At 50.7% G+C, this 18,374-nt stretch overlaps 1 protein-coding gene across 9 annotated transcripts in view; it reads left to right on the forward strand.

Moving 5' to 3' along the window:
• CUX1 (cut like homeobox 1) overlaps nt 1-18,374 on the forward strand; it is a 465,511-nt gene that overhangs the window by 88,970 nt on the left and 358,167 nt on the right. For 8 of the 9 annotated variants that reach the window (XM_055292664.2, XM_055292665.2, XM_055292668.2 and 5 more), the window contains exon 2: nt 9,305-9,415. The exons of the other annotated variant lie outside the window; for it this stretch is intronic. In XM_055292664.2, the coding sequence (XP_055148639.1) occupies nt 9,305-9,415 (111 nt within the window). The remainder of the gene's footprint in view (nt 1-9,304; nt 9,416-18,374) is intronic. 9 annotated transcript variants of the gene reach the window in all.

Below are 18,374 nucleotides of genomic sequence, written 5' to 3' on the forward strand. Positions count from 1 at the left end.
GCGGAAGGAACAGCCTGTGGCGAGGTCCGAGGGGAAAGGAGGGGACCCTGTTCTCTTGGGACACTAGGGGAAGGCCAGCGTGCTAGGGCAGGGTTCTGGGGGGCCCTGGGTGGTCTTATCCATGGCCCCCAGGAAGCCACAGAAAGCATTTGAGCAGGGAACGCCAAGCTCACGGCGGCTTTGGCAGGGCGCGCCCCGTGTCCTGGAGGACTACGTCCTGGTCATCTTTCCAGGCCCCCACTGCATGCCCTTGAGGACTAGGAAGGGAGCCTCCTTCTCTGCATCAGGCTGACTCCTAGCAGCTGCCGTATCTCCAGCTTTCCTGCTTTCAATTATGCTTTTTGTCACCTTTTCCTCATTGCCAGCCCAGGTCTGTGTGGAGTGGTGGAGTGGGTGGGAGCTCACTGCTTAGGGTGGGTGGGCAGTGTGGGTGGTGGTGGTTCCATAGGTCTCCCCCTCCCACTGTCCCGTCTTTGCCACTCATCTGCTGCCCCCGCCGGAACCCCTTTTGGAGGTCAGTCTCACTCTGTGGAAACCCTGGCTTCCTGGTTCAAGATGCCCCCTCTGGCCCACATGTCTGACATCACATATCAGAACACTGTGGCCATCATTCAGAATTTTTTATGACGTAGCAGTGAATCAAAGCCTGTCAGTGGGAAAGTGATGGAGAAGTGTCTGAGAGCATTTGGGAAATATGAGGTTAGACCTGGTTCTCAAACTTATGAAATAAGCGAAAACATGAACGTTCACTTTGGGAATTCTGCAAGATTCTCCTTTAAATAGAGTCCATGAAGAAAACAAAATGAATTTTCTGCAGCGTTACGCAGGAGCACTTTTCTGGAAATGAGGTTTCCTAGGACCTTGTCAGCCCTTCAAAGCCTAGGTCTCCTTACTGGGGGGAAGAAATGAGATTTTATTTATTTTTATTTTTTGAGACCAGAGTCTCACTCTGTTGCCCAGGCTGGAGTGCAATGTCACAATCTCGGCTCACTGCAACCTCCACCCCCTGGGTTCAAGTGATTCTCATGTCTCAGCCTCCCGAATAGCTGGGATTATAGGTGTGCGTCACCACACCTGGCTAATTTTTGTATTTTTAGTAGAGACAGGGTTTCACCATGTTGGCCTGGCTGGTTTCGAACTTCTGACCTCAGGTGATCCACCTGCTCCAGCCTCCCAAAGTTCTGGGATTACAGGTGTGAGCCACCCGTCGGCCACAAACTTATGAAATAAGCAAAAACATGAACTTTAACTTTAGGAATCTACAAGGTTCTCCTTTAAATGGAGCCCACGAAGAGAACAAATGAACTTTCTGCAAGTGAGATGTCCTAAGACCTTGTCAGCCCTTCAAAGCCTAGGTCTCATTACTGGAGGGGAAAAAGTAAGATTTTAAAATATCAATGTTTAGCTGGACTCAGTGGCTTACCTCTGTAAGCCCAGCACTTTGAGGAGGCTGAGGTTGGAGGATCGCTTGAGCCCAGGAATTCGAGACCAGCCAGGACAACATAGCAAGACCCCCATCTATTAAAAAAAAAATCCCATAGTTTACTTTTAGGAGTAGGCATTACATTTACGTGCTTAAAATACCAAAGGTACCCAAGTGTAGATATGAAAGACTTTCCCGCCCCCAAGTGAGTGCCCAGCCTCTTAATTTCCCTCCCCTGGTATGGATACTACCAGTATCTTACGTTTGTAGAACCTTCTACAGAACCTTGTGTAGGTAGAAGCAGATTCTATGCATCTATGTATATCTGTGTATTTGCAGTGACTAGATTGATTGCTGTTGATGGACATATTCTGGGGAGGTGTTTTTACACTTCCGTTACCGAGCACAGGCTTACAGGATGGCACTTTCCCGCATGCGCCACCATGCCTGGCTAATTTTTGTATTTTTAGTAGAGACAGGGTTTTGCCATATTGGCCAGGCTGGTCTGAAACTCCTGACCTCAGGTGATCTGCTCGCCTCGGCCTCCCAAAGTGCTGGGATTACAGGTGTGAGCCACTGCGCCCAGGCTGTTTTTTTGTTGTTGTTTTTTTGTTTTTTTTAAATAGAGATGGAGTTTCACTATGTTGGCCAGGCTGGTTTTGAACTCCTGACCTCAGGTGATCCACCCACCTCAGCCTCCCAAAGTGCTGGGATTACAGGTGTGAGCCACCGTGCCTGGCCACATTTTCTCCCTTTTCTAAGCCCCCCACCTCTGTTTTTGTCCCATGGTCTGGTCCTGCCTGTCTTGTTGCACCTGGCAGTCAGGGTTGACTTGTGATTTACCTGCACCATCCCTGGAGTCCCTGGCCTGGTGGCGGATGCTGATGGCAGAATGAATTCGGGTCTGAGGTCAAGCGTGTATCTGTGAGAGTACAGAAAATGAACCGTGATGTAGCATTTACCGTGCCACAAACTTGAAATGCATCATCTTGATTATGTCCAGAGAAAGGAAGTCATTTGACCACAGCCACACAGGTTACAATGGGGATGGGGCCTGGAGTCCAGGTGTGAGCTATCACACCCAGCCCACATACACTTTAAAGATGAGCAGATCCAGGCTATAATCCCAGCACTTACGGAGGCCGAGGCGGGAGGATCTCTTGAGGCCAGGAGTCCAGTCAGGTTTGGGAGGCTGAGGCGGGAGGATCTCTTGAGGCCAGGAGTCCAGTTCAGGTTTGGGAGGCCGAGGCGGGAGGATCTCTTGAGGCCAGGAGTCCAGTTCAGGTTTGAGAGGCCGAGGCAGGAGGATCCTTGAGGCCAGGAGTCCAGTTCAGACACTACTGTTTGAAGCGTCTTGAGATGTTTCAGTAGGGGGCTGGAAGAGGTGATGGAAAGAGGCTGATGGGTGGGCTTAGGCCCACCACCTCTTTCTAGCCAGAGAACCCTCCATTCATCCAAATGATTCTGTTGGTTGGAAATGAAACAAACAATAAAATGCTCTTAGGACCTTCCTGTGCAGGAACCATGGCTGACCTTTCCCTTTTTGTACAAGTGATCTATTTTTTCACTAACAAAACCATTTAAGATTTCTATATAGGATGTGCTGTTTGATTAGTTTGACAGAAAATCCCCCAAGAAACATCAGATGAACTCACTCTTTGGATTAAAGTTTGAGATAATAAAACAAGAATACTTGTGTTGCTGACGTGGCCAGCCCAAGCATGTTTTTCCTGCCAGCCCAGGGGTTCTGGGGGCAGGAGGCATCCTTTGCAGGCCTAGAAGGACCCACCCTGTGGGAGCCTGGCCCTGTGCGTCTGCAGAGAGCACTTGCCAGAAATCTCAGTGGGAAATGGTGGGGTGCCTCCCATACCCCCAACTTTAAAACAAACAACTGACAATTACACTTTTTTTTTTTTTTGAGACAGAGTCTCGCTCTGTTGCCCAGGCTGGAGTGCGGTGGCACCACCTCGGCTCACTGCAACCTCCGCCTCCCGAGTTCAAGCGATTCTCCTGCCTCAGTCTCTCAAGTAGCTGGGATTACAGGCGCACACCACCATGCCCAGCTGATTTTTTGTATTTTTAGTAGAGACGGGGTTTCATCATGATGGCCAAGCTGGTTTCGAACTCCTGACAATTACACTTTTTGAGACAGGGTCTCCCTCTGTCACCCAGGCTGGAGTGCAGTGGCTTGATTATGACTCACTGCAGCCTTGACCTCCTGGGCTCAAACGATCCTCCCCGCTTAGTCCCCCAAGTAGCTGGAACCACAGGCACCCACTACCATGCCCAGCTAATTTTTGTATTTATTGTAGAGATGGGGTTTTGCCATGTTGGCCAGGCTGGTCTCAAACTCCTGGGCTCAAGCGATCTGCCTGCCTCGACCTCCCAAAGTGCTAGGATTACAGGCATCAGCCACTGTTCCTGGCCCACATACACTTTAAAGGTGATCAAATCCAAGCCAGGCATGGTGGCTCATGCCTGTAATTCCACACTTTGGGAGGCCGAGGCGGGCAAATTGCTGGAGGCCAGGAGTTCAAGACCAGTCTGGCCAACATGGCGAAACCCCCTCTGTACTAAAAATATAAAAATTAGCTGGGCATAGTGGCTCACACTTGTAATCCCAGCTTCTCAGGAGGCTGAGGCTTGAACCCTGGAGGTGAAGGTTAACCAATGAGCCAAGATCACGCCAGTGCACCCCAGCCTGGGCGACAGAGCAAGACTGTCTCAAAAAAAAAAAAAAAAAAAAAAAAAAGTGAGCAAATCCAAATGGATCTCTGGTGTTATTACAAGACTTATTTGGGAAAAAAATTTTCCCACAATTTCTGTTAAGCAGACAGCTGGTTACATGGTAGTTTTTTAATTTTGTTTTTAATAACATCTGAAAGTCTGAAAGTCTGGAGTTGGGGGCAGAGAGAAACTTAAAATGTTAGGAGCTTTGCCCTTTGAGGAGCTGTCAGAATTGGAGAAAAAACATCCCAGAAATTGTAATCAGTGAGGAAAACAGGATTCCAGCTATCCACAGCGCCCCAGCTGTACACCAGCGTCACGGGTTGAGGGATGCCTGTGTGCACGTAGCCCTTGGCTTCTGAGCTGAAACGGCAGCAGCCAGGCTGACTTGGTGATAGGCTTGGCCTGCCCCTGCAGTGGACTGCCTGGGCCTGGGCCTTGGCCTTGGTCTCGGCCCTGTGGTGGATGATCTGAGCCTTGGCTTTGGCCCTCCAGTGGATGGCCTGAGCCTTGGCCTTGGCCTCGGTCCTGCCATGGATGATCTGAGCCTTGGCCTTGGCCTTGGTCCTGTGGTGGACGACCTGAGCCTTGACAGTTGGCCTTGGTCCTGCTGTGGATGACCTGAGCCTTGGCCTTGGTCCTGCCGTGGACGACCTGAGCCTTGGCCTTGACCTTGGCCCTCCAGTAGATGACCTGAGCCTTGGCCTTGACCTCTGAAGCTCTTCTATGCAAGGGCAGGGCTCCCGTTGGTGACACCCACTTGCTGAGTCTATACCTGGGAAGCTCTTGGTCAGCTCGGCCCATTGATTTGAGTGAGGGATAGCTGCCGTCCAGCGAGTGCTAGGGGTGTAAGGTGGACTGGGCCACACGGCTGCCAAGGGGCCGGCTGGGTGGGACTGAAACCTGACCCATGTGGGTCCTCATTGCCTCCTGACATCAGTCATCCCGTGATCTCTTGGAAAGATAAAAACACATTTTCTGCGTTCTGGTGCCTCTCCTTGCCAGACATTTTCTCAGTAAAGTTTCTGTCTCTTTCAGCCTCATTGGAAGTGCCAGGTTCTGAGCCCATCAGTTTGCTGCTAGCCTGCCAGCTTCCTATGACCTGGGAATGGGGACCAGGGACCCGCAGGTGTTTCTAGCTGGAGAGGAGTTCTAGATAGTTCTGAGCGGATACCCTCCTCTGTCTTCCTCGGGAGAGTTCTGGCTTAGCTGGGTGGTGTTTTCTGTGACCAGCAGTGGCCACTGCCACCACCAACCCCTCTTCCCCCTCCCCTCTTCCTCCCCCTCCCCCCTCCCTCCTCCTCCTCCATCTCCATACGCCCTGAGACTGGCCAGTGGGCAGCATATTGTGCAAGAAACAGCTGTTGTTTTGACAAAGGACATACTCGCCTCACTTCTTGCATCACCAGACCCACGAGGCTCTGGATTCCAGGCTTCTGCCCCTGCAGGTGGACACACAGACCGTAAGGCAGAGGCTCACGTGTCCCACACTATGCATTACCATTTGTGTACGCACTCGTTTACATTTAGCAGGATTGTAAAAATTAATAGATAGTGCAGTTCTTCCAGCTAGATAATGCATGCAAATGGCAAGACAGTCCAAAGATACATACCATGGAGTAAGTCCCTCTCCCCACCGGCCCCTCTGGAGAGAGCCAGGCACAGTCACAAGTTTCTTCTGTATCCCTCTGGAGATAATCACAGCCTATGCGAGCATATGGATGGATATTCTTTTAAACATTGTGTTGCAGTTTGCTTTTTGGCTTGGATGTATCTGATGATTATCATATCCCTTACAATACACTGTGTTTTTTTACATTGCAGGAAAATCTGTGAGGGGCTAAACCGACAGGGTATTGCTGGGCATGGAGGAGGTTGGGTCCAGGTTTTTTGTTCCTTGTGACTTTTTAATGCCTTTCAGATGTGATGACTCTCCATATGCCTTCTCACACGTGACCCGTGACTCATGGGCTGAGGGCTCTGCATTTGGGACCCCCACCTCCACCTCCCCAAGATGCATTTCATTCCCTTGTTAATGTGTCACTGGAGTTGACGCTTTGAGGATAGGCAGGCTTGGTAGATAATAAAACAGTATTTGGCTTATGTTTAATCGCTGTCTCCTCCCACAGCCCGAGAACGCCTTAGCGTCCTTCAGAAAGGATTTGGTGGTGCTGTTTTTTATGTGTGTGTGTGTTGTTTTTTAAAAAAATTTTCTCCAAGGGACCTGGTCAAAGATTTCAAGCCTTAAATCTGATCAACCCAATCTGGGGCGGCGGCAGCTCAGTCTCTCCTCCTCGCTGTGCCAATCTGTTTCTGTGGTGGCGGGTGGCGGCTCGGTGTTAAATTTGGAGACCCCCGTGGGTTTCCCATGCCGACCTGCATATGTCTGCAGGCGTGGGGAAGGGAGGGCCGCAGACCCCCGTCGAGTCCCCGACTGCCAGCAGCAAGTTGCCGCAGGCGCACTGGCTCTGCAGCCCCGGGATCAAGGTGGGTTCACCTTGCACCAGGCCACCTGTTTCAGTTCCCTCCTCCACCAGGCAGGCTCTCTGACAGATCAGCCCAGGGAGGGGCAGGTGGGGGCCGAGGGGGATGGAGGGGGACCACAGACCCCCTGCTCATCTGGCATCTTCCCCAGCGTTTCCCACACTTGACCCACTAGATGAGAAGTCGGGGGTCAGGGCTGAGACCCCACAGTCCCCTTCATACCTCCAGCGCCTGCCGACTCAAAGACATCAGTAGACGCCCACCGATTGGGTAACCGCCCCCAGCACCCCCAGCCTGCTAGGCTTCCATGCAGTGGGAAGTAGGGACCCCCGGCCGAAAGCAGTCATGTTCTTTTTGTTTTTCTCCTAAGTTTTCTGCGTCTGTGTGAGATTGGAACGAAACATCAACTCTTTTTTTTTCTTTTTTGTCATATTTCAATATTGGCTTTCTTCCCCGCCTTCTTTCGAAGGCTCCTTTTATAACTTCGGCTGCTGCTGCTTAAATATAGATGTCGAAGCCCTCCTCCCTCCAGATTGTTTATATTTTTGAAGAGCCTTCTGCTTCGCTGTGACTGCTCCTCTCTTATCTGTATCCCCCGTTCCACCACATTGGTTTTGGTTGCTCTTTTTTTTTCCCCTGCCTTCCCTTAACTGGGATGTGTTTCAAATGTGGTCTATCAAAATGTTCAGTGTTTCCCTTTTTTCTGCAATAGCTTTGACATCTGTTCTTGAATTCTAGCCCACGTTATTCCTTAGGACTTGTTTGCCCAAGATGTGCCTGAATGCCAGAAATACTAGGGGGAGAGGAGTGTGGTGTGGTGGTATCTTCCCCTCATCGCCTGGTTTGTTGTTTTATTGTTGTTGTTGTTGTTGTTGTTTTCTTTCCTCCCCTGCTTTTTAAAGTGTCTACGATTCCTTCCTTCCTTCCTTCCTTCCTTCCTTCCTTCCTTCCTTCCTTCCTTCTTTCCTTCCTTCCTTCCTTCCTTCCTTCCTTCTTTCCTTCCCTCCCTCCCTCCCTCCTTCCTTCCTTCCCTTCTTCCTTCCTTCCTTTCTTCTTTCTTTCTTTTTTCCCTTGGGACACCTCACTCTATTGCCCAGGCTGAAGTGCAGTGGCGTGATCTCGGCTCACTGCAACCTTTACCTCCCCAGTTCAAGCTATTCTCCTGCCTCAGCCTCCCAAGTAGTTGGGATTACAGGCGTGTGCCACTATGCCTGGCTAATTTTTGTATTCTTAGTAGAGATGCATTTCGCCGTGTTGGCCAGGCTGGTCTCAAACTCCTGACCTTAGGTGATCCGCTCACCTCGGCCTCCCAAAGTGCTGGGATTACAGGCATGAGCCACCTCGCCCGGCCTGTCCATGATTTGTAAGTTGACAGCATGCTTTCATCCCATCCGGCATGGCCCACCCCGTAGTGGTACCAGGGAAGCATTTCCCAGCAAGAACTTGTAACGTGTAGGTTTGCTGGTTTACTTCCGCCAAGGAGGAAAGCCTGTGGGACTTGGTGAGGTGGGTGGTGGGGGGTGGAGAAGGAGAGGCTCTAGTGTGCTTCTTGGAGGCGTGGGGATAAATCTTCAGCTTAGATTTTTCTCGCCATTCAGCTCTGCTTGGACTCAGGGTGATGGTCCCCACCGTGAGAAGCCAGCTGGAGCAGCCACCTTGGATCCCAGCAGAACGGGCCGCTGTGTGTCTTTAGTCGCCGAAGCGACTCGGCAGGAAAACAGGCCTTTTGGTGGCGACAGCAGTGTGTCCTTGGGCGCCTGCTGTCAGCCTGGAACACCATTCTGGGGCCATCTGCTGCAGGCTTGTTGGAAACAGATCCTCTTGGCAGCTCTTCCCAGAATTTCTGAGGCCAGGGCACAGGTTCTCTGGCGCGTTGATTATCGGTTTGTTGCGGGGAGCAGAGCCCAGAGCCCTCAGCCCCCTAGCGGGTCCTTCACGGGGAACCCACTCCTGGTGGTCCTCAGCGTTCCCATGCAAGTAATGTGATTTGAGAATAACCGCCAATGCCAGGTGCCTCGTTTCTGAAAAGTGGTTGGAAATAATTATTCTTGGAATTTACCTTTTAAAGGTCCCTCTTGAAAACGAATCATAGGTTAATGGTCTCGAACATGATGCTTGGCCTAGAGTGAGCTCACCATAAATATTTGTTGAATGAATACAAACCAAGTATTACTCCCAGAGATCCCAGGCCCACAGCGTTGAAGGACAGCCACGCGGAATGCCCCGAGGAGGGGATAGCTCAGCAGAAGGACTAGAGCCCAGGAGAGTGGCTGGCTGGAAGGAACCCTTGGGAAGAACAGGCGTGGAGCAGCTTGGGGAGGCGGGTCCTTTGGGCATTAGCCTGATAGTTGTGGCTGGAGCAAGAAAGATGTTTCTGTGTATTCTGTTACGGGAACAGAGTCATTTATGGCGTGCACATTGAGGCATGACCCATGATGTTGAACGAGCTTGGTTTTCTCAACCACTTCACATGGGACGGACGTGGGATGGGGGGTAATTTTCATTTCTGTGCCTTCCCGCCACCCTCCAGCCCCTCCTTTGCCAATGAGTTGATGATCCCTAGAGCCACTGGGGTCTCTCCCCCAGTGTTCTGGTCAAATGCAAATAGGACCCTCCTCTAGTACACAGTGCAATTACAATCTCACTTTTCCTTTCCTGTTTCCCCAACAGAGAGAACTCGATGCCACCGCAACGGTATTGGCGAACCGGCAGGATGAAAGTGAGCAGTCCAGAAAGCGGCTTATCGAACAGAGCCGGGAGTTCAAGAAGAACACTCCAGAGGTGAGGCGCTTGACCGTCATGATCGCTTTGAAGGGATCTTAGAATGCTGGTGCATATTCAGGCGACGCTTCGTGAGCATTTCATTTTCATCAGACGAATGCACGGCCGGCAAACAACCTGTTTCTTTCCCCAGATGTCTTCAGCCCCATTTCCAGCAGAATGCATGCCATCCTGCAGGCTGTGGGGATGTGGAAATTGATAGGTTGTCTGGAAATATGAAAGTCAGAGCTAATTCCAGGTGCAGATACTGGACAAGCTGGGTCTGTAAGAACACGTGGGCAGGTGTGTGGGTGTCTCAGACCCTTGAGTTCATCCCAGACCCTGTCCCATGTCAGTTAGCAAGGCACCAAAGTCCATAAGGGATCCTGTGGGGTGGAAGGTCCTCGGGGCCTGCTTCCCCGGTGCTGGGGCAGGCGGAGTGTCTGAAGGCTGCACGCATCTGGGCATAGCAACGCGCCTAACGCTTCTTGTAAAACAGACATTTCGCCTGCTAGGCCTTTTAAATGCCTCTCTGTTTCTTGAAATATGCCGTAAAGGGCAATGGAAATGTGCTTTTTACATACTCCTGTTTTTTCTCTCATGAGTGTGCAATCGGGGGACAGTGTTGAGTTGCTGGGGTGGCGTTTTTCTGCTCGTTTCCTGGGCCACTTCTTCCTTCCCTTCAACCCTGTCAGGGGCTTAGTAAGAAAAAAAAAAAAGATCCAAGCATGTTGCAGGCAGATGAGCAGTCGCGGGAATGGCTTTCCGGGTGACATCTGCCAGTTTGGTCCCCATGGCGCTCATCCTGCGGGCTCAGACCCCAGCCTCTCTTACACCTTGCCCTTGTATGGGAAGGGGTGGCAGCTGCCCACAGCTTTGGCCTGGCTTCCGGGCTTGGGGAATCTTCTCCATAGCTCTTGGCTCCTCCATATAGGACATGGGAACATGCCTGGAGGCAAAGCTCCTTTCTAGGAGAGATGCCCCTGTCTTACTTACATAATATTGCTGGGAAATTATATGTGAATTGCATTTTTAAAAGCGGACTCATTTAAAATGTTTCAAAGGAGGCTTGCTAGTCAAGGGAGTGCTGGTGTGAATCATTATGGAAAACAAATTAATAACCTTCTGTCTTCAGAATAAATATTTTGGGAGAAAGCTTGGTAGCAGAGTAGAAAGAAGGCAGCCTTTGGCCACAGAGCCAGCTAAGGGTTCAAATCTCACACCCGCTGCTCGCCTCGGCTGCCCCTAAATGCGGGTACTCCATGTTTCACGAGACCAAAAATGCAGGTGGGAGTCACTGGTGCTTGGGGGTTTCTGCCTTCTCTGCCAGTGTTGGGGAGTGGGGGGCCCTATTCTCCATGTCAGCCTTGCCATGAGTAAAAAGAGGAGGAAAAAAAGAGCTGGGGACAGAACGTCCTTCTTCTGCCTCCAGCGGCTTCAGAGCAGACTTTCTTGGAACTTTGGTTTCCTGAGCGCTTGTCCTTGACTCAGTTTCCCCCAGCCCAAGCCCCACCACATCCATCTTGCGAGCTCCTCTTAGTGCCATTCCTGTAGCTAGTGGTTGTCCGCCGTTCTGTATTGTCACTGCCCTTTCCTTGGTGACCACATGTCTGCGGGTTTCCATAGAAAATCTTAGAGGTTTGGCTGGGCGCAGTGGCTCATGCCTGTAATTTCAACACTTTGGAAGGCTGAGGCGAGCAATCACTTGAGGTCAGGAGTTCAAGACCACCCTGGGCAACATAACAAGACTCATCTCTGTTATAAAAAGTAAAAAGAAAAAAGAAAACATTTTATGATTAAAAACAAACAAACAAACAAAAAAACCCCAGAAAATCTTAGAGGGGCAAGGCCATCCTTCAGAGGCCACAGACAATAAATACATGAGTGTAATCAGCCAGAGAATGAGGTTCCTAAGAGGCCTGGCTTCCCGGGTGTTCCTCAGAAGTCCCCAACTCCTAGTGACAGTGGAGGAGGAGCGTGTCCCCCTTCGGTCACCCTGTCTGTTCCTTATGCTCTGCTGATAAATGCCGCTCGTACTGCGCTGAGCCCTATCCCTCCATCGTGCCTTGTGTCGAATTCCACATTAGTTACTCAAAGACACCTGGCCTTAAACTTCGTGTTTTTATCTCCTTCTGATCCCAATAAATGGAAGAGGCTTGGGGAGGTGGCAGCCTGGTAGGTACCTGCCACTTGGGGCATTTCTTCTCAGGACACATTTTTAGACTCTGTCTTCATGGAGAAGGGGGCTGGAACTCACCAGGAAGGGGAGGCAGAGGATGGAAGGTCACCACCTGCTTGGCCTCAACCCCGCCACTGCCAGTGAGTGGAGGGTGGCGCCCACTTCCTCATCTTTCGCTGTAGTAAGGAGGGTCTCACTGCAACATGTGGTCCTGGGGAGGCGGGGAGCAGGGAGCTGGCTGCAGGCTCCTGCCCCGCCGGCCCCATGCACTTTCCCATCCAAGGACCAACCTGGAAATCTGTGGGGTGCCCACACGGAAAGTCCAAGACGAGACCCACTTCACTTGTGCCAGCAGCCAGAGCCTCTTGCTAGTAACTTTTTTTTTTTATTTTTTGAGACAGAGTCTTGCCCTGTCGCTCAGGTTGGAGTGCAGTGTCACAATCTCGGCTCACTGCAACCTCTGCCTCCTGGGTTCAAGCGATTCTCCTGCTTCAGCCTCCCAAGTAGCTGGGATTACAGGTGCGTGCCACCACCACAACCCAGCTAATTTTTGTATTTTTAGTAGATTTCACTATGTTGGCCAGGCTGGTCTCGAACTCCCGAGCTCAGGTGATCCGCCCACCTCGGCCTCCCAAAGTGCTAGGATTACAGGCATGAGCCACCGCGCCCAGCCCTCCTGCTGGAAATTTTGAAACCACATAACACCAGAGCAGTGGTGGGAGCGGGGGGCTATGGCCGGAGTGTGCTGGGTGTGCAGGAGGCAGAGTTCCCTGCTGTTCCCTGTGACAGCAGGTGTGTGTGTGTTGGGGGGGAACCTGTGACAGTACGTGTGTGTGTAGATAGCACATGTGTGGAGCCTCAGCTCAGTGCCTGGCCTGTGCCCCAAGGAGACATTGGGTCACCGTTTGTTTGGGGTCTCAGTCTTGAGGAGCCACCACTGCCCCGACACTGGTTGCTCCTCTGGCCATACTGCAGGCTTGATTACTAACCGTGGAGGTGACGTCGGGATGTTGCATGTGTAGAAATGAGGCTTGCCTAGAGCTTTTGCCCATGGGGTAGGACAGCCTGGCTTACTGGGAGGAGGGTCTCCTCTTCCCTACGGATGCAGCCCACGATCCCCACGGCAACATACCTTCCAGGGCACAGCATGGCAGAGCCAGGGCTGGTGGTGTTCCTGCTGGTGTGACACCAAGGGTGTTGATCTTGATGGAAACACCCGCGTCTCCCTTTGTTCTGGGAAAGGAGGAAAGGTTTCCCAGTGTCTGATGAATGTCTAATGTGTTCCACGGGGAGGATTAGGCACCCAGGAGGGTTCAGTGGGGAGTAAAGTTTGTCTGCCGTCGGAGATTTCACCTTCTAGGCTGGCCCTGCCCAGATGTCACTGGGAAAAGCTCTAGTCCAGGAGGGAAAAGGTGAGCTCTGATGGGGAGGTGGCCGGGAGGGGTTCTGTGTGGTGGCTGGGACTCCGACAGGCGGGAGAAGCCACAGGAACATCAGGAGGTGAGCGCCAGGATGGCTGGAGCCTTTAAGGGTTTTTCTGGAGACAGGATCCTGCTCTGTCACCCAGGCTGGAGCTCAGTGGCACGATCACAGCTCACTATAGCCTCCAACTCCTGGGCTCAAGTGATCCCTCCATCTCAGTGTCCCGAGTAGCTGGGATTACAGGAACGTGGCACCACAATGCCTGGCTAGTATATTTTATTTTATTTTATTTTATTTTTATTTTTATTTTTTTTCTTCAAGACAGAGTCTTGCTCCGTTGCCCAGGCTGGAGTGCACTAGCACGATCTTGGCTCACTGCAACCTCCACCTTCTGTGTTCAAGCAGTTCTTCTGCCTCAGCCTCTGGAGTAGCTGGGATTACAGGCATGCGCCACCATGCCCAGCTAATTTTTTTGTATTTTTAGTAGAGGTGAGGTTTCACCATGTTGCCCAGGCCAGTCTTGAACTCCTGACCTTGTGATCCACCCGCCTCAGCCTCCCAAAATGCTGGGATTACAGGTGTAAGCTACCGTGCCTGGCCGTAGTTTTTAAATTTTTTATAGGAACGGAGCCTTTTGCTGTTCCCCAGGCTAGTCTCAAACTCCTGGGCTCAAGCAGGGTCCTCCCACTTTGGCCTCCCAAAGTGCTAGGATTACAGGCACGAGCCACTGCACCCAGCTGAAGGTTTTCTGTTTAGAATTAGTTTTTTAAAGTTTCAGTTTTATATCATTAGATTAATATATTTGTCATCATTTAATATTGTGTCTTTTTAATCCAGAAATTGTAGTTAATTTGCAGAAGATTGCAATTACTCTGCAGATAAAATTGTATACATTTTCTTTGAATCTACAAAAAGAGTCCCTTTGAAAGAAAAACGTTTTTAAATGTTCTAACTGAACATCCATTCCCTATTGAATTAAGAATCAATCGTGGAACATAATAGGTGGTGGAGTGTTTCTAGGGTATATTGCTTTCTATATTTTTGTTTGTTTGGAATATAGTGGCACAATCATAGCTTACTGTGGCCTCTGATGTCCTGAGCTCAGGCGAGCCTCCCCTTATAGCCTCCAGAGTAGCTGGGACTATAGGTGCGTGCCACCACACCCTGCTAATTTTATGTTTTGAAGAGACCAGGTCTCACTTTCTTGCCCAGGCTGGTCTCAAACTCCTGAGCTCAAGCTAAATCACCCGCCTTGGCTTCCCAAAGTGTTGGGATTACAAGTGTGAGCCACTGCGCCCAGCTCTGCTTTTTGTATTTCTTACTTCAGGCGACATACTTAGTAGCTGTGCGTCTTGGGGCAGATACCTCCCAAAGCCCCAGTTCTGTCATCTATAAATAATGTAACAACAGGGCCCGCTCACAGGGTTGCTGTGTGCACATATGTGTGTGTACGTACCCATGTGCCTGTATGAGAAGGGCTGCCCACAGGCCTGTCCCTAGAGTTTAGCTTATGTTCATTATTAGTATTAACCTGGGAATACTCACCGTGTAACTCATGAGATACAGTGGATTTCTGTTCCTCAGAGCTAGCTTGGGGAATTTCTATATTTTATTTTATTTAATTAATTAATTAATTTATTTATTTATTTATTTATGAGGCGGAGTTTCACTCTTGATACCCAGGCTGGACTGCAGTGGCACCATCTCTGCTCACTGCAACCTCCGCCTCCCAGGTTCAAGTGAGTGTCTTGCCTTAGCCTTCTGAGTAGCTGGAATTACAGGCACCCGCCACCATGCCCAGCTAATTTTTTGTATTTTTAGTAGAGATGGAGTTCCACCTTGTTGGCCAGGCTGGTCTCGAACTCCTGACTTGAGGTAATCCACCCGCCTCGGCCTCCCAAAGTGCCAAGTGGCATGACCCACCACACCTGGCCTTAGCTCGGACAACTTTAAAAAAAAAATAAGAACAAATATAGGTAGTGTCAGCTTACAGTGTTTCAGAAGTCGGTTTGTGGCCAGGCACGGTGGCTCACGCCTGTAATCCCAGTGCTTTGGGAGGCTGAGGTGGGAGGATTGCTTCAGACCAGGAGTTTGAGACCATCCTGGGCAACATAGTGAGATTCCATCTCTACAAAAAATCAAAAGATTAGCCAGGATGGTGGTGTATGCTTGTAGTCCCAGCTACTTGGGAGGCTGAGGTGGGAGGATGGCTTGAGCCCAGGAGGTTGAGGCTGCAGTGAGCCATAATCACACCACTGCACTCCAGCCTGGGCAACAAAGTGAGATCCTGTCTCAAGAAAAAAAAAATTGATGTGTAATAACAGTTAATCATCTTACAAATATTTATTGAACACCTTCCATGTGCCAGACAGTTTGGCCCTGGGACTAAAACCCTATCTCCATTTTTTAAAAAGTGTCTTATCTTTCTTAGCAAGCAAATAGAACCCAATAGCAGAGCGTGTTAAGTGCTGGGATAGAATGACTGGAATCTTCTGACTGCAGACTTTCCCCACAGAAACACTCTTATGTCAGCGGTGATAAAGTTCTCTGGATAAGCCACATGTGGCTCAGTAACCCTTTTTATACATAAACAGTTCTGCTTTTTGAGCCTTGGTTCTTAACCTTTAAAATATCCATGAACGTTGAGGACCTACGCCCCTGAGAAATGCACATGTTTGCAGTTTCTGGGGGGCTCCCAGACACTCATCCATGCACCCCTAGTTTAAAACACAGTTCTCTGGGCCCATAGTCCCAGTTTCAGCTCACCATTCCAGGAGAACCACGTGGGTCACCTCCACCCTCCTTCTCCTCCTTGTGCCCTGGGGTGGAAGGGGATGAAGGAGGGAGGAGTGGGGACTCTAGAGCTTTGGGGTGGGTGACAGAGGAGTACCAAGGCCTGACTGCTGGGCAGGGACAGGGTGTGCCTGGCCTTGGGATGGGTGCTGGGGAGTGGGAGATGGGTGAAGGAACAAGGCCACCTGATGTGACAAGGGGCTGCATGGGCTGGCAGCAGGGGTGGCACCTCTGCACTGCGCTGGCCACAGTGTGTCAGGAGGGAGCAGCGGCAGCTTTCTGAAAGCCTGGTGGTGTTAGACTCATGTATGTGAGCAGTGGAGGCTGAAAGCCTAGCCCTCGCAAACCCCAGAAAGTGTCTCTTAGCCTTTCCGTTTGCCATTTGCTTTTCCATGGCTTTGATCGTGGCCAAACTCCGACTTCCCACGTGTGCGATTCCAGAGTTCTTCTGGAGGCGAGGTCACGGGAGGTCTGCAGCACATCTGACCTGCAGCCCCGGCTCACTGGCCTGGCTGTAGGGAGTTAGTGGATGGAGAGTGGCTGGGCAGGTTGGAGACCAGGTAACCCAGCGTGGGGTCCTCCCTGGAGAAACCCCCCAGTGCTCCTGCGACATCAGCCTGGCTTCAGGGCTCTGCTATTTGAATGTGATGCTTAACTCTCCAATAAATGGTCGTCTGTGTTAGGCTTGCTTCCAGAAAGAGCGCAGGGATGGTTTTGGGTTTTGTTCTGCTTCTTTTCAGTATGGGAGGAACCTTCCCTGATGGGAGGAAAGAGAGGAGGAGAACCACATTCCTGAGATGCTGTGATTTTATCATGAAACCATCCCCGGCCCTCATCCTGGTGACGTCAGTCGGCCCAGTCCTACTCCAGAATGCTTCTTGGGTGTCTGTCTGAAGGACTTTGCTCGGTTAATTTTTGTCTCCTCTAAAACATATCCCGTTGCTCTGGGAGGAGAGCCGAGCTGTGGCTCAGGGGCCGTCGCTGGTCATTTTTGCTCTGATGTATTTTTGCCTCCACATTTCTTGATCTCTGGAACGTTAATCCCAATGATGCCTGGTCTGCGGTGCTCACAGTCTGCGTCTGTGTTTTCTACACCTGTCCTGCTCAGATGCACGTGATGTCACACCCAGGTCTCCATCTTGGCTCTTGTTGGCTGCGGTGGCAGCCCTGACTGTCGGGGACACCTGGCTCAGCACGACCACCTTGCAATAGGGAGCACCCTGTGCTGCTCACAGAACTGCCTATCCAGTTTCTTTTCCTTTCCTGGGTGCCAACGTCTTCCTCTGCCCCTTCTACGCCGGCCTGGCACATTTCTCTGATTTCTGTGTTCCCGGGTAGCAGTTGTAAAAATTCAGGCTTGGGAGTTGTCTTGAGACAGGACTTGGAAAGGAATCTTTTACCGTCGTTGAAATTGGCTAGATTTGTGGATTCTTTCCCGACCCTGGCAGGCGCGGCGAGGGGAGGAGGTCCCTCCTTTTTATTGATCAGGATGCACTCACTGTGTGCGGGGTAAGCCAGGAAGCCACACGCCTGACGCTATCTCTGCATTGGTGAGGAAGACAGAGGATGGGAAGATGCTGTGAACTTTTATGATTCGTTTTTCACTCTCGGTGAGAAAAGGAGCTAGCAGGATGGGTGAGGGAGTGGAGGGTAGTAATATATAGTTGTGGCCTGGGCCCAAACGCATTTAGTCACTGCCTCGACAGCCTTTATATAGACACCACCAGAGTGACTCAGCCTGGAAAAAGAGAGTCACTTAAAAATAAAGTTGCGACTCCAGTGGACACGTGGTGCACAGGCTGCCCCGAGATAGTCACCAGCGCTCCATGGCCCTGCACGCCCCCCAGGGCCCTGGGCGAGTCAGGTGATGAAGTGAGGGTGATCGTTGTCACCCCCATCTTGTCATTGTCATGAGGATTTAGCAAAGTCACATATCATCCCCAATTACTTTTTTCTTTTTTTTTTTTTTTTCTTTTTAGAGACAGAGTCTTGCTCTGTGGCCCAGGCTGGAGAGCAGTGGCATGATCTCAGCTCACTGCAGCCTCAACCTCCCAGCCTCAAATGATCCTCCCACCTCAGCCTCCCGAGTAGCTGGGACTACAGGCATGCACCACCACGCCTGGTTAATTTTTTTTTTTTTTTTTTTTTTTTTTGTAGAGATGGGGTCTCACTTTGTTGCCTGGGCTGATCTCGAACTCCTGGGCTCAAGTGATCCACCTCAGCCTCCCAAAATGTTGGGATTACAGGCGTGAGCCACCGCATCTGGCCTTTGATGCTTTTTAAACATGAAACAGTGTCCAGGCATCATCAGCTACTCCTTGATATGTCCGTGTTACCCACGGGACTTTCAATTCTTCTCTGTTATCAACAAATTTTGTTTTACTTCTCATTAGAGCCTAAAACCACTGCACACAGAAAAGTGAAAAGCCCAGCCTCATTTTCCTTTCATCACGTTGAGCCCATTGAGTTGGCTTCATTGAAGGCCCACAGCCCGGATGTGACACAATGGGGCCTTTTTTTGAGCTAGAATTCCACTCCATCACCCGGGTTGGAGTATAGTGGCTCAATCTCGGCTCACTGAAACCT

Source organism: Symphalangus syndactylus, chromosome 9 (assembly GCF_028878055.3).
Source record: "Symphalangus syndactylus isolate Jambi chromosome 9, NHGRI_mSymSyn1-v2.1_pri, whole genome shotgun sequence".
NCBI lineage: Eukaryota > Metazoa > Chordata > Mammalia > Primates > Hylobatidae > Symphalangus > Symphalangus syndactylus.